At 41.7% G+C, this 14,777-nt stretch overlaps 1 protein-coding gene across 3 annotated transcripts in view; it reads left to right on the top strand.

The window, feature by feature from the left end:
- GFRAL (GDNF family receptor alpha like) overlaps positions 1 to 14,297 on the top strand; it is a 772,441-nt gene extending 758,144 nt beyond the window's left edge. For 2 of the 3 annotated variants that reach the window (XM_086926442.1, XM_086926445.1), the window contains one exon: positions 12,955 to 14,297. In XM_086926442.1, coding sequence (XP_086782568.1) covers positions 12,955 to 13,069 — 115 coding nt within the window. In that variant the 3' untranslated portion in view covers positions 13,070 to 14,297. The remainder of the gene's footprint in view (positions 1 to 12,954) is intronic. The other variant, XM_086926444.1, reaches the window with a different exon arrangement.
- The last annotated feature ends 480 nt before the right edge of the window (positions 14,298 to 14,777 follow it).

Here is a 14,777-nt window from a genome sequence, read left to right on the forward strand (position 1 = left end):
AGAGCTGCCATTTCAACGCTAAGCAGCCCACGACTCCATTTTAATGTTGTCTCTTATTCTCCTACAGTGTCCCACAGAGAGTATGGTACTATTATTTTCATTACATCTATGGGTGAACAAGCACACCTTTTGCATGTCACACCTGTACATTCTGGAATTCAGGTACCCTATTCAAATAAAACAGAAAACAACAAAAAATGTATAATCACATATGAAAAACGTATTCCATTTATTAATGTTTGTTATATATTTGGGGGAAAAAATGCATTAGCTAATTAACCCACATTTCCTGGCAAGCCCAGGTAAACCCTCTCAGATAAACAAAGGTAGGCAGCTAAACTTCTGGTCTCCCTTTTGAAGTTTGGAGAGAACGGAACCCTTTCACTGTTGGTTTGGGACAGAGCTATAGGTTTTTGAGAACCTGTTATTGACCAAAGCTTGAATTCACCATTTGGAAAAAAATCCCAAAATGCTGTGCAGGGTGAAGGATCATGGGTGGGGGAAAAATGTGTTTTCTTTGGATTGGGCAGAAATGTCTACCTTCTAGCACTCCCCATTGTTCCCTTTAAACCTCTGTACAATTGAAGAACTCTACGAAGCACTTGGACTTGCAGAAGACAAGGAACAGCAGTCATAGCATGGATAGACAACTGCCTGGAGTGGTGGTACATAGCAAACACAAGGAGATGACAACGGACGCAGCAATGAAACTTTTTACTCATCCCAGTCACTATTAGATCCGGGTGGAAACTCCATCATTCTTTAGCTCACTTTGCCACCATAATTCAGACCCAGCTATATGCAAATCAGTCTTGACCCTGTTCCTCATGTGAACAGTTCAGCCTGAACTGCCAAGCCAGGTCTTCCATGGAGCAGAAACAAGCATCCTGGGACCAATCTCAGGGTACCACCCCTCATCATCCTGGCTAGCTTGAATCCAGTGGCTAAGTAAGCAAGGGACCCACGTCTGGGCATACACTGCCAACTTAGTGCAAACAAGGCAAATACAAGGAAATGACAGAAGGAGCACTGAAACTTTTCAGACACTCACTCAGTTGAATCCATCATCGTTCTTTAGTTCACTTCACCACCCCAGTTTAGACCCAGCCATGTGCAAATCAGTCTTGACCCTGTTCCTCATGGGAACAGTCCAGCCCGTGGTGGGACACTCTGGACTTACAGTGATTTGGACTCTGTTGAACTTGTATCTTCAAGGCCAGTGGCACTGGACTCCCTACTCACTTTGGTGGGCAGTAGAGGGTGCACTAACTTAGGATCCTGAAGAAGAGGGTATCCCTCGTATTCTGGAAGAGGCCCCCCAGGAGCTGTGAGACTTGAGGAGTGCAAGTAGAGAGTGTAACCTGTCTTGATACTCATAGGGTGCAGCTGAAGAAGAGTTAATCCAACGATATTATTAAAGTCCCAGACAGAAGCACAGTTCATGGGCTCTATATAGCGTCCTGCTGCTGGAAGGAGACAGCTGAGGATGGAACCACAAGGAAACCTCAAACAATCAGGCTGAGCAGCTAACGGTGCAAAGGGCTATTCTTTAAGGACTCTCTATTAGGAGGAAAGCACTAGAAAATCGCCTTCAGAAAACGTCCAGGGGCTTGGAGGCTTAAAACCAACTATCCTAGTCGCTGAAGCACACCACCAGGAATAAGCCATAGCAAACTCAAATGAGAATAGTCCAACAAGGTCCAATATATCTGCACTTGCTCCATATGCTCAAGTGCAGCTTTTCATAGGGCCACTGGCCTAAACCCAACTGTGCAATATCCAGAGATTCGCTAAGTATTGCCCCTGGGAAAGTGTACCCCCATGGAGGATTCGACCGAGGGAAATGTACATGTGGCTTTGCCCCTACCATTGCCTTTCTTCCCTCGGGAAGACCAGTGCCCAGGGATCGAAAGGTAACAATCATAATAAACTTGGCACACTCTATTTTTCAGATTTCCCCTCGGGAGCGCCAATGCATGGAGAACTATGAATCTCTTCAAAGCGAAGGCGCCCCTGGGCTAGGAGAAGATGGCTTGCTGGAGGGGAGGCTTGTCCATGTAACAGTCATACCATTGCTTTCCATCTCACTTGCCACTCAAGGACTTCAGTAGTCCGGGAATAGGTAGAGTACGGAGCAATCAGGATCCGTTCCAGGTCCGACAGGTGGGTACACTAGCTAAAGAAAAAAAGAAATATTCTAGCTCCCCTACTGGCACCAAGAGTTGCCTGCAAGTTCCTGCATGGCATAGGAAAGTATACATAGTAGCTCACACTCGGCTGCAGGGGCAGCCACTTCTTAATAAGAAGCAGAGTGAACCTTCTGGTGTTTGATTGAAATAAGAAAAAAGCCAATAGTAGAGTTTTTGGGGTACAGTCGCATCAAAGAGAAAACCTGAGGGCAAATGGGTGGTATAGAAATGTTTATTATCAATTACGATGTTATTCATAAAAGCAGGGATACCACTAACACAGTATACTATGTATGGGAACTGTTCTGAAAACACACAGACCCCCTATGAGCCCAGAAGAGCCACATTTAAGTGGTAACTCACAGATAAAGTTAAACCTGAGCTGGGGGAGTTTTCCATTGATTTAAAGTGCCTTTGGGGATCAGTATTATCTTTGGCCATTTGAATCTAGATTTTGCAATTGCTTTGCAGCTAGTTTAATGGTAAAATAAAGGTTCCTAGATTGTATTATGTTAAATGTTGAAATAATTATTGACATACATACTGCTGACAGTAGATCACTACAAATATTCTGTAATGTTACTATAAATAAGTATCATCCTGAAGTGTTTAATATTAATTTGCGTTGTTAATACTTTGAGAAAGTGCTCTTAATTGGTGTGGTGTCAACTTGTCAAGCCCATACGCTTGACGTTTAATAACTAACCTCCTCGTGTTGCATTAGACACTTAGGGCGGGTGTTGTGTTTTTGGAATTCAGGGCTTTTTGTGTACCCACCGTTGGTATTGCCTCCAGTGCAGGGTGTTCAGGGTACATTTAGTTTCCTGACCTTTCTGTAGTGTATACCACCAGTTGGTTCGAAACTTAGAACTTGTACATACAAAGGGTGTCACTATAGGTATTTTCACCTGCTATTTCTGCATAGATGTTAATTTGTGCATAGTATTTAGTAGTGTGTATAATAAAGTACTTTTCAGTTTTATAAAAAAAAGCACTGCCTGGACAGTGTTTTATTAAGCATGTATGTATGTTGTATATGACATTTCTATAGCACAAATCTAGCCAAAAGGTAGTGTAAGCTGAACATAGTCATAGCCTAGCATGAGAGGAGAGGTAGGTAGTTTGTGGACTGTTAATGCTTGTGCTGCTGAGAACTGAGGGACAGATTTATCATACTTTCACCCAACACAGCATGACACCTTCTAGTGCTGCTTGAAAGGGAGATGCTGGAATACACCATATTTACCATTATATGGTGCATTCCTGTCCTCTCCTTGCACTGGTGCCCAATGTGCTGCATTGCACCAACACAGGCACCCTTGCGCCCTGGTTTAAGGATGCCTGCTTTGTAGGGAGGATTGCTTTTTTGCAGGAAGGGACACCTTCCTGTGCAAAAATAATTTTCTGAGGCTTTTCCCTTCGATGTTCCCCTTCAGAATGCAGCAGACTTAGAAAGAGGAAACAAAGATTAGAAATACATCTATTTGTCTTCACTGTACTTCCCCTGGTAAGGGGTAGAATGTTGATGCATTCCTAGGTTTACCAGTGCTGGTAAATCTGGGACTGCTCCAAAAATCCATGAGTGGATGTGTGGGAACACCCACGCTCCACCAATGGAACGCCTTCCCAGCGCAGAGTAATTCAAGGCAGTGACTTATGCTGCCTTGCCTTACTCTAGGTTTACCAAGCCATCCAAGTTGTGACCTTGCGCAGTTTGGTAAATCTGACTTAGGAATTGTGTTGCCCTTGTGAAACACTGCGTGATGCAAGGGCAATGCAATTGCAATTCTTTGACAAATCTGGTCCTCAGTCTCTAGCCCGCAGTCTGACCTTAGTAACTGCTCCACCTCACTACCTTGAGAGTCAAGTGCTAAAAAAGGGCGCTTGGTTTCCAGCTGGGGGATCAACAATATATGGGGTGGAGTGATGAAGTACCTAAGTTATTATAATTGAGGCCCAGAACTCTCCAACCCAGATTTCTTACAGTACTGTATAGCAATAGATGAACAAGAAGTGTAGAGGAATGCGGCAACACAGAGACAAATAGAGGAACAGTAATTAAGTTAGATGTGTGACTGAATTAGTTGTAGAACAGCAAAAGTGAGGAGTCCCCTCAAAATGAGTCATGGTCCCTGGTTCTCACGATAGAAAGCTTGCCACTCTGACCTGGCTCTTCAGGGAATGTTTTGAGATTTCTGATTGACACTGCAGTCAGCGGCACAGGAAAAGGCTATGAGAGGGTGGGGCGGGGCGTAGCTGAGTGGGAGAAGGGGAAGTCGACAGATGACAGAATAGATATAATTAAGTGAATAAATAAAACTTATTCCATTGTCTGTCAGCTTCCCCTCTGCCACGCCGTGCACCGCCCCATCACGCTCACCTGTGCTAGCTGCCACTGTTTGCAGTTGATCTTAATATCATAACAATGAAACAGAAAAGTGATCTTCAAATGGGGCTGACTCATTCGCCTTCCTGCATATATTCCTGCAAATTATATCCAAGGCAACTCTAATCTCAAGACTCTTGGATGAGTCTTTCCATTCACTTCTCTAACTTTGCTATAGCTGACCAATAGTTCAGCCACTTACATGGTGGCGTAGCTAGGCTTTTTCCTGCCCGTGGCAGCCACTGTGTTTGCTGCCTGCGGCGGATGAATGTAACATGGGGGTATGTGCTGGCGATTCATTATGCCACGGTCGCAGGTAAGAGAAGTGGGAAGGCTGCTGCCTCCAAAACTAATGCCCCACGGTGCGGACCACCCCCCCTTGCTACGCCACTGCACCTACAAAATAAGAATAGTTTTGATTGTGGCTTCAGAGGTTGTTTGTTAACTGGTTGTTGCACAATAAATGTTGGTAAAACAAGTGCGGTACAACTAATGATCATTAAGTAAATAGGTACATTGAGGACTCCCTGCACTTCATCAGATCTCCCTCTTCTTTACTGAAACCAGTGGCGTTATTTTATGAGAGAATCACTTCTGGATTCTCAATTCAAACACCCTAGTCACTACTCAAATGACTATTGGCGATGGGATCAGCATGACAATTTCATTTTGCCCCTGTGAATTATGTGTTGTACACCTCTGTAACCCATTATTTATTTGCCTAGATCTTTATAGAGCCTCATTCCACCAATGCAAGTGGATTTTGTATTAATGTTCTATCAAAGCAACGTTCCCTGCTTCACACAAAGTCAGAGTTTCTCTCCTCGCCTCCTAGCCTGTGAGGCATTCTATTGTTCACTTTGTCTGTTGGAACCATGCTGCAACAATACACAAAAACTGACATATGCTCCTGACCGGCAGAGCAGTATTTTGTGTTATTTATAAGGGTATGGCGCAGTGGTTTGACTGAAAAAGGTACCTCCACAAGTGTAATCTCCCCAACAGAACTCTCTATGTAATCAAGCTTCCCAGGCAAAATTAAAATCATGGCAGTTAGGATAATGACGATTAATATCTGTGGTCTAAATAATAAGGAGAAAAGACAGAAGCTCTCTGCACTCCTGCGATTCTGGAGAATTGACAAAACTTGCATACAGGAAACACACGTAGCAGCTGAAGATAAATTCCTGCTTAACCAGATGGGCCTTGAGGTTCTTGCTAGCACAGGACAGGATGGGAGAAACAAGGGGGTGGCAGTTCTGGCTAGAAAAGGTGCTGTTAAAATTAAAAGGAAAAAAGAGGATCCCGAAGGGAGATGGGTGATGCTAGACATAGAAACAGCCGCAGGTAGATGCACATTGTCTTTACTGTACGGTCCGAATGAAGATGAACCTGAACTATTAGAGTTTATTGATAGCGAATTAGCATTGTGGCCGGAGCCTGTGATCTGCTGCGGGGATTTTAATATTAACGGACTGAATGGTGTAACAGGCGCAAGTGGAGGCGGGTATCAAGGTAGGAAAAAAAAGGTGCATAAGGCAGTACAAAATCTTACTCGACACAATGCGCTGGTGGATATATGGCTGGAATTTAACCCTCTAGGAGTAGGCAGCACTTTCTACTCCGCACCACACCAAACAATAGCCCAACTGGACTACTTCTTTATCTCTAGCTCATTAGTTAGTAGGGCTAAAATAGAATGTCTACCCAGAATAATGTCGGATCATAATCCTTTAGTTTTAAGCTTAGCAGCACCACAAAAAGTAGGAAGATCAAACCCGACATGGACGTTTGAGAGAGGATTACTGAAGGAGGAGGAGTATATTATAAGGATGCAAGAATGGATAATCCAATTTTGGGATATAAATAGGTATTCAGCATCAGCAGATATGGTGTGGGACAGCTTTAAAGCAGGAGTAAGGGGGGAGACATTAAGCTACACTCTGGCAAGAAGTAAAAAGGAAAAGGAGAAGGTGGAAGAGGAGATCAGAACTCTGATGGGCTTGGAAAAAATGTTAGTGGATGCAATAGAAAAGCAAGACCCTATTGAACAGATCTTACCCCCACATGCATCAATCTAGGATTTTGCATTTCTCAAATAGCGAAAATTAAGGAATCGCTATTTAGGAAATGCAAAATGCTATGCATCATTTTTTTCGGTATTTCTTTGTGATTCGGTAAAAATCGCATTTTTTACCGAATCCCAAAGAAATACCGAATTCTTAAGTTAATTTTCGCAATTTCCATTGATTCCTATGGGCCAAAAGGCCCATAGGAGTCAATGCAAATTGCGAGTGGCACTTAGAAAATTTCATGGGTGCAGGGGGGGGGTCCAAAGGACCCCCCCATGCACCCCTGAAATGTATTTTTCGCATCATGTTGCACACACACATGTCCTAAGGACATGTGTGTCCGTAACATGAATGTTGAAAAAAAAACATTTAAAGCATTTTAAACACTTTTTCCAAATTTACCGAGTGGTTCAACCACTCGGTAAATTTGGAACCCTAAGTGCGAATTTTCACTTGTCAAAAGTGATGATGCATTGCTTTTAAGAAGTCGCACATCTGCGACTTCTTAAAAGCACCCGCAATTTTAGAACTCGCAACAATGTTGCAATTTCTAAAATTGCTTCATGCATCCCAAAAAGCACTTTTGCATTCGCAAACGGCCGATTTTAAGGAATCGCACCGTTTGCGAATGAAAAAGTGCTTGATGCATGTGGGGGCTAGTGTCTATAGAGGTGCAGAAATCAGAAACAGGGATTAATTTGGCACAGAAAACAGCAAGGAAATATCTAGCAAACAAGGAGAAATGCTATGAATGTAATGAGAGGGTGGGACATTTGCTCGCAGTTAGAACTAGGCAAACGTTAGCAGCAGGTGAGATTAAAGAAATTAAGGACCATACTGGGGTAATCGTCAATAAAGTGGAGGAGGTACAGGAGGTGTTCAGAAGATTTTATGAGAAGCTATATGAGCAAGATAAAAACAACGAAGAGATAGAAGCGAAAAGCTTGGAATACTTAAGGCAAGGTCTAGAGGAGGGGTTTTGTATTGAAGAAAGGGATAAACTAGACACGCAGTTAACGATGCAGGAGATAAGGGATGCAACATTTAGCTTACCATCTGGCAAAGCAACCGGACAAGATCAAATCCCGGTAGAATTCTATAAGACTTTTTGGGACGTGCTAGCTAAAGATATTTGGATAATTTGTTGTTTGGCACAGGGAGGCAGAATAGTCCCCCAATCGTGGGCGGGCGCAGATATAATAGTGATCCTGAAAAAAGATAAACCCCCCACAGACCCAGGCTCTTATGGACCGATTACACTGCTTAATGCCAGCGCAAAGATATTCTCTAAAGCACTGGCCAATAGATTGAGTAAAGTGATAGAAAAGGTGGTCTCCCCTACACAACATGGGTTCATACCAGGCAAAGGAACTACTGAACACACTAGACAGTTGATCACCATTCTAGATGCTGCAGTGGCCTCAGGGGATCCTGTCGCGGCTATCTTTTTGGATGCCGAGAAGGCTTTTGACAGGGTCTCTTGGGTGTACTTATGGAAGGCTATGGAATGGGCTGGTATAGGTCGAGGATTTATAACCGCAATCCAGGCACTCTATAAACACCCTAGAGCTAGGATACGTATTAACAGATCCTATTCCAATGCAGTGCAGATCAGACGGGGGACCAGGCAGGGATGCCCAGCTTCACCTCTATTATTCGCGATATACCTAGATCCCTATCTGAGAAGGCTTATACAAAATAGGCGGATCACTCCAGTTATACTACATGAGAAAGAGTATAAATTATTTGCCTACGCAGACGATGTGGCTGTTATAACGCCGACACCAGAGGAGTCATTGATCGAAATAGAACAGGAGGCAAGGAAATTCGGGGAGGTGTCCGGATATTCAATAAATAGGGGAAAAACACAAGTGGTTCAGAACAGACATACTATATTTGTAGATGCAAGAGTCGTCTCAGACACAAAGTATTTGGGTGTTAGGGTGACTGCAGATTTAGAAAAACTAGTAGAGATAAATCTGGAACCATTGCTAGGTAAGGTCAAAAGTAATCTGGAGAGGGTTAACAACTTACACTTGACTCTTATGGGAAGAATTAACTTTATCAAAATGGTTACTTTCCCGAAATTTCTATACTTATTTAGGGCAATCCCACTATTTATTGAAGGTATATGGTTTAACAAAATAGAATCAATGGTAAATAAATTAATTTGGGCACAGGGGAAGACACGTAGAGCGTATCGGTTTTTGACACTATCACGAGAGAGGGGAGGTTGGGGAGCACCCGATTTTAGATTCTATTATTGGGCAACAGCTCTACAATATTCCAAAGGTTTATTAGGTGGAAGTGCTCAGCAGGAAGAGAGGAAAAACCCGGTGAATGTATATGAAGCACTGATAGGAAAGGCGGCAGAAAATGCCTTAGTAACAACTGTGGACTATGCTTACTTTAAACATACAAGATTTAAGACTCTGAGTGCGATATATAAAGTCTGGGGAGCAATAAGGAAAAAATTGGGACTGGGAAGGTATAACAGATATTTAAGACTCTATATGAATAATGACCTTCCTATGGAAATTTTTAGGGACACAGTTATGAAAGAATGGGATGAAAAAGGGATTAAGAAACTGGGGGACTTAATGGATGCAGGAGGAGTATTCTTAACGTTCCAAAACATACAGCACAGGTACAAAATAGCTGGGAATAGTTTTTTTAAATATCTACAGGTGCGGAGTTATTTCCATACAAAAGCAGGGGGAGCAGGAGGGATGACAAGCTGTAGGATAATGGACTACCTGGAAAGCAGTCTTCCATGTTCAATAAGACAGATGTATGCAGAGCTACAGGTCTATAAATCAGATGACAGAGAGAAATATAGTAATAAATGGAGAGAACAAATAAGAGCACGACCGGGAGACCTACAAAATTCCCTAAACTTTGTTCGAACTATTCTGTGCTCAGCCACACTTCAAACCCAACATTACAAAACAATTTATTCATTATACCACACACCTGCTAGAATTGCCCAATGGGGGGGCTCTACTGGAATAATCTGCCCACGATGCAATTCAACACAAGCTAATATTACACATATGTTCGCACAATGTCCGCAACTATACACCTTAAAATTGGCAATAGAGGAGTTTCTGGATAAATCGCTGGGAATAAAAACTAAACTAACTGAGGAATTGATAATGCTGGGCGTAAGCTTAGAAGAAAATACAATTTATCCAGAATTCCTATTTATGGTTACAGCAGTATATAGGATAATTGTTGCAAAAGCATAGAAGGAGAAATTAGCACCGTCGTTTCAGATCTGGATAGCAAGATTATTATCTACATATAATTTAGAGAGGGCCATATATGACAGAAAAGGAAGAAAGGCAAAAGCTTTAGGGGATAAGATATTGTTTCCCATTGATCAATGGAAAAGTAGGAAAAATTAAAAGACTTTTTTTGCTTTTGCTTTTTTCACTATTTCTGTATTAGCTACGAAAATTTGCATGGACTATAAGATTATTAGATATGATGTATGTGATACCATATTTATGCTTTATGCGAGAATCTGCATATAATTGTCTAAAAATACAAATCTGTATTGGTTTAAAAAGACTATGTAATGAATAAAAATATACTGTTTGTAACGGAAAAAAGGGGGGGGGGAAATTTGAATAAAGATATTTAAAAAAAAAAAAAAAGAAAGCTTGCCACTCTGACCTGGCTCTTCAGGGAATGTTTTGAGATTTCTGATTGACACTGCAGTCAGCGGCACAGGAAAAGGCTATGAGAGGGTGGGGCGGGGCGTAGCTGAGTGGGAGAAGGGGAAGTCGACAGATGACAGAATAGATATAATTAAGTGAATAAATAAAACTTATTCCATTGTCTGTCAGCTTCCCCTCTGCCACGCCGTGCACCGCCCCATCACGCTCACCTGTGCTAGCTGCCACTGTTTGCAGTTGATCTTAATATCATAACAATGAAACAGAAAAGTGATCTTCAAATGGGGCTGACTCATTCGCCTTCCTGCATATATTCCTGCAAATTATATCCAAGGCAACTCTAATCTCAAGACTCTTGGATGAGTCTTTCCATTCACTTCTCTAACTTTGCTATAGCTGACCAATAGTTCAGCCACTTACATGGTGGCGTAGCTAGGCTTTTTCCTGCCCGTGGCAGCCACTGTGTTTGCTGCCTGCGGCGGATGAATGTAACATGGGGGTATGTGCTGGCGATTCATTATGCCACGGTCGCAGGTAAGAGAAGTGGGAAGGCTGCTGCCTCCAAAACTAATGCCCCACGGTGCGGACCACCCCCCCTTGCTACGCCACTGCACCTACAAAATAAGAATAGTTTTGATTGTGGCTTCAGAGGTTGTTTGTTAACTGGTTGTTGCACAATAAATGTTGGTAAAACAAGTGCGGTACAACTAATGATCATTAAGTAAATAGGTACATTGAGGACTCCCTGCACTTCATCAGATCTCCCTCTTCTTTACTGAAACCAGTGGCGTTATTTTATGAGAGAATCACTTCTGGATTCTCAATTCAAACACCCTAGTCACTACTCAAATGACTATTGGCGATGGGATCAGCATGACAATTTCATTTTGCCCCCGTGAATTATGTGTTGTACACCTCTGTAACCCTTTATTTATTTGCCTAGATTTTTATAGAGCCTCATTCCACCAATGCAAGTGGATTTTGTATTAATGTTCTATCAAAGCAACGTTCCCTGCTTCACACAAAGTCAGAGTTTCTCTCCTCGCCTCCTAGCCTGTGAGGCATTCTATTGTGCACTTTGTCTGTTGGAACCATGCTGCAACAATACACAAAAACTGACATATGCTCCTGACCGGCAGAGCAGTATTTTGTGTTATTTATAAGGGTATGGCGCAGTGGTTTGACTGAAAAAGGTACCTCCACAAGTGTAATCTCCCCAACAGAACTCTCTATGTAATCAAGCTTCCCAGGCCCATCCACATATTTCAGTCTACACACTCAGTAGGGAAATAGGAGCTGCTGCCCTGCATCAGGTGTTGGTTGACTGCTGTTGACATACTCTATTGTAGCTACGCAGCACACAATTGCTGGTGGCAAGTGTCCATTTGAGTGGTACTCACAAGATGTACTAATGTTCTAGGGTACCTCTTTGCCCAAATGCAGGATGAGCATTAAGGTACAGCAAACACAAAGAACCCTGTAGGACATTTACCATTTAAATCACAGGCATAGCTTATGATGATCTTTCTACTTGCTCTAGGAAATAAATGCTCAACTCTAGATCCTTCATCACAAAAGCTTTTACTCAGAACAAGGCCTTCTGTCTACCTAATTCTGAAAGAGTGTATTTAGTTAAATACCCTTTATGGAGAATATTTTGATAAGCCGCATGAAGGCAAGACTGACATTAAACAACTGAACATCACATTAAGGGGATCAGCTTTCTGATAGGCATCTCAAGAAAACACTATTTGAAAGCATGTGCACAAGGCAGAGTCTTCCAAAACCAGTGTGGCAGAGTAGATTTACGACACTTGAGGGGGCCACCCTGCAAAGTACATGGGGCCTCATTTATGAAAAGTGACGCATCGCTGCGTGAAAACAGCGATGCGTCACTTTTCACTGCGCTCTCCCTGCGACACTAACGATGCGTCATGTCACATGGAGTTACAGATACATCAGTATTTCTGATGTATCTGTAGGCGCAAAAATGACACATTGCTGGAGTGTGTCACAAAAGTGACGCAACTCCAGCAATTTGTACTTTCACATGGGCAAGTCCCGTTAGATTTTGACTCATTAGCGTCCAAGAAATGGCGCAGTAAAATCTTATGGATTTCACTGCGGCACTTCTATGACTCTTTCTTGCGTCAAAATGCCCCCCTTGCATACATTATACCTGGCGCAGGTATAGTGTGGTGCAGGGGTTTACAAAGTGACGCATCTACCTAGATGCGTCACTTTGTAAATATGGTGCAACAAGGAACATTTTTTACTCCGCTGTTACTCCGCTTGTGTGTCAGAAAAAGTGACGCACCAGTGGCGTAAAAGTGACGCAAAGGCTCATAAATAAGCCCCATGGAGGGGTGCTGCCCAGGCTCCGGACCCAGTCAGGACCTCTCAGGCTAGAGGCCTTACCATGCACAGACAGTACCGAAGGGGGGGCCTGGACCTTGCCCTATGCACCGCTGGATATGGTTATGCCACTAGTACACCTGTGAACTCTATGAACATCTCTGCACTAAAGTCTTTAAAAAAATATATATATATCAAAAATCAAGAAAGGGGAAGAATGCATGACATCGGTAGTGTGTTTAATATTGACCCTGACTTATTTTTACTTTCAGGCAATGCCGCAGAGCGAGCAACAGGAATGCTGAAGAAACCCGCCCTCCAGCCTCCTCATCCAGTACAGCCCTATTGGGTCGAAATGAAACAGTACCTTTTCATCAAAAGGCCTAGACTTTCTTAGCACTGCATACCAACATGGTGAATCAGAGCAATAAGTACACAATATTGGATCTTTTAATAAAAATCATGGCTACCTTAGTGTCAGTCGGATCTTTGCTGCAGTTCTGAGGTCCATTTATAAAGCTCTTTAGCTCATATTTTCTCTCTCTCCTCCTCTTGAGCATGAAGGTTTCATACCACTAACATTCACCTGGGCGGCATCAAGCGCAGTTTGAAACTCGATTTAATATGCTGCATCTAAACATTATCTTTCCTGATGGTACACAGGCAAGACTACTTGCTTTTAAACATAACAGCAGAATTTGAAGGTATGAGAAAGCAAGCGTGCTAGAAACTGGAAAATGCTGATCTGTACCAAATGTCAATCAAGTAACACGATTAAATAAAATTATTTTGAGAGTCAAAGAAATTTTGCTCTCTCCAGCTCATTTTTCAAATGTAAAAATGTTACAGATAAAGAGATGTTGGGTCCACTTTAACTGCACTCATGTAAGTAAGTTGACTGTAATTGACGAGGTTATCATTTTAATGGGGTATTCTAATTAGAAAACATAAACAAGAATGGCACATCGGAAATCCGAACATCTCATCTAAAAAAGGTTATCATGTTCATTATGCTAGCAGACAATAATTAAATTGTAGGAGCTTCTTTGTAGGCTACATTTAATTTATCTACTGTTATGTGCGCCATTGATTTTTCAGTTGAAGTGATTCTCACCTTGCATTTGCCGTGCATGCATACAGATTATTAATTATGTGAAATGTATTTAACAGTGTAAGTAAAATGAACGTTTTTACTGCGCACTAATGTGACGCTTAAGTGCCTGGAAGGGAAAATGGGTTTTGTGAATTCCATTTCAATTTTTAAAAACGGTTGAAAGTTTATTCCTTACATATGAAGCATTTACTAATTATGGTTTATCGAAATAACATGTTGTTCACTTGCAGGGATAATTCGAGAAATCAACAGAATTGTTACAAACACACATTTTAAAACACAATCTAAATATTTAGTTTGATTCCGACATCTTTGATTTGAAATCGTGTTGCAGTTATCATGATCTTAGAAGTAAACATTCCAAAAAAATGCTTTATAATTATCGTTAATTCATAATTTACTTTTGAGGACTTTAAATATGTACTATACCCTATAGAGAGATATTTTACTGATTAATATAAAGAATGTTTGTAAAAACTAATAAATTTACCATTTAATACATGTCTGTTGTCGTTTTAGATTTCTATGTCTGTTGTCGTTTTAGATTTCTTTTGTCGTTTTAGTAAAGTAAACTAGATTATATCTACAAGGGCTATTTTTTTAATGTTTTTTTTAAATCCATGTCCCTGACAGTCCTAAATTGGTGGCTACCTTGTTCTGGAGATAGTGTCCTTCAAAACACTGAAATCGATTTCGCATGAGGCAAAATGCACCAGGTTGAAGGTAAGTATTGTTTATTAAGAAGAATTTGTGGACATGAGCATCAGTAGAAGACACTGCCAACAGGTCACGCTGTACACAGCAACTGGCGTCCCTTCAAGCCAACACATTCTAAACACTACATTCTAACTCTAGATGAACAGATACCACACATCTCCCTTTTCCGAAAATACGATACACCTATACCCGTTATTTAAATTACAGACACTGAGAAATTGGAAAGCTAGCTGATAAAGTCATAATATTTACGTTTAGTTATCA

The sequence above is a fragment of the Lissotriton vulgaris genome, chromosome 6 (genome assembly GCF_964263255.1).
Source record: "Lissotriton vulgaris chromosome 6, aLisVul1.2, whole genome shotgun sequence".
Classification (NCBI taxonomy): domain Eukaryota; kingdom Metazoa; phylum Chordata; class Amphibia; order Caudata; family Salamandridae; genus Lissotriton; species Lissotriton vulgaris.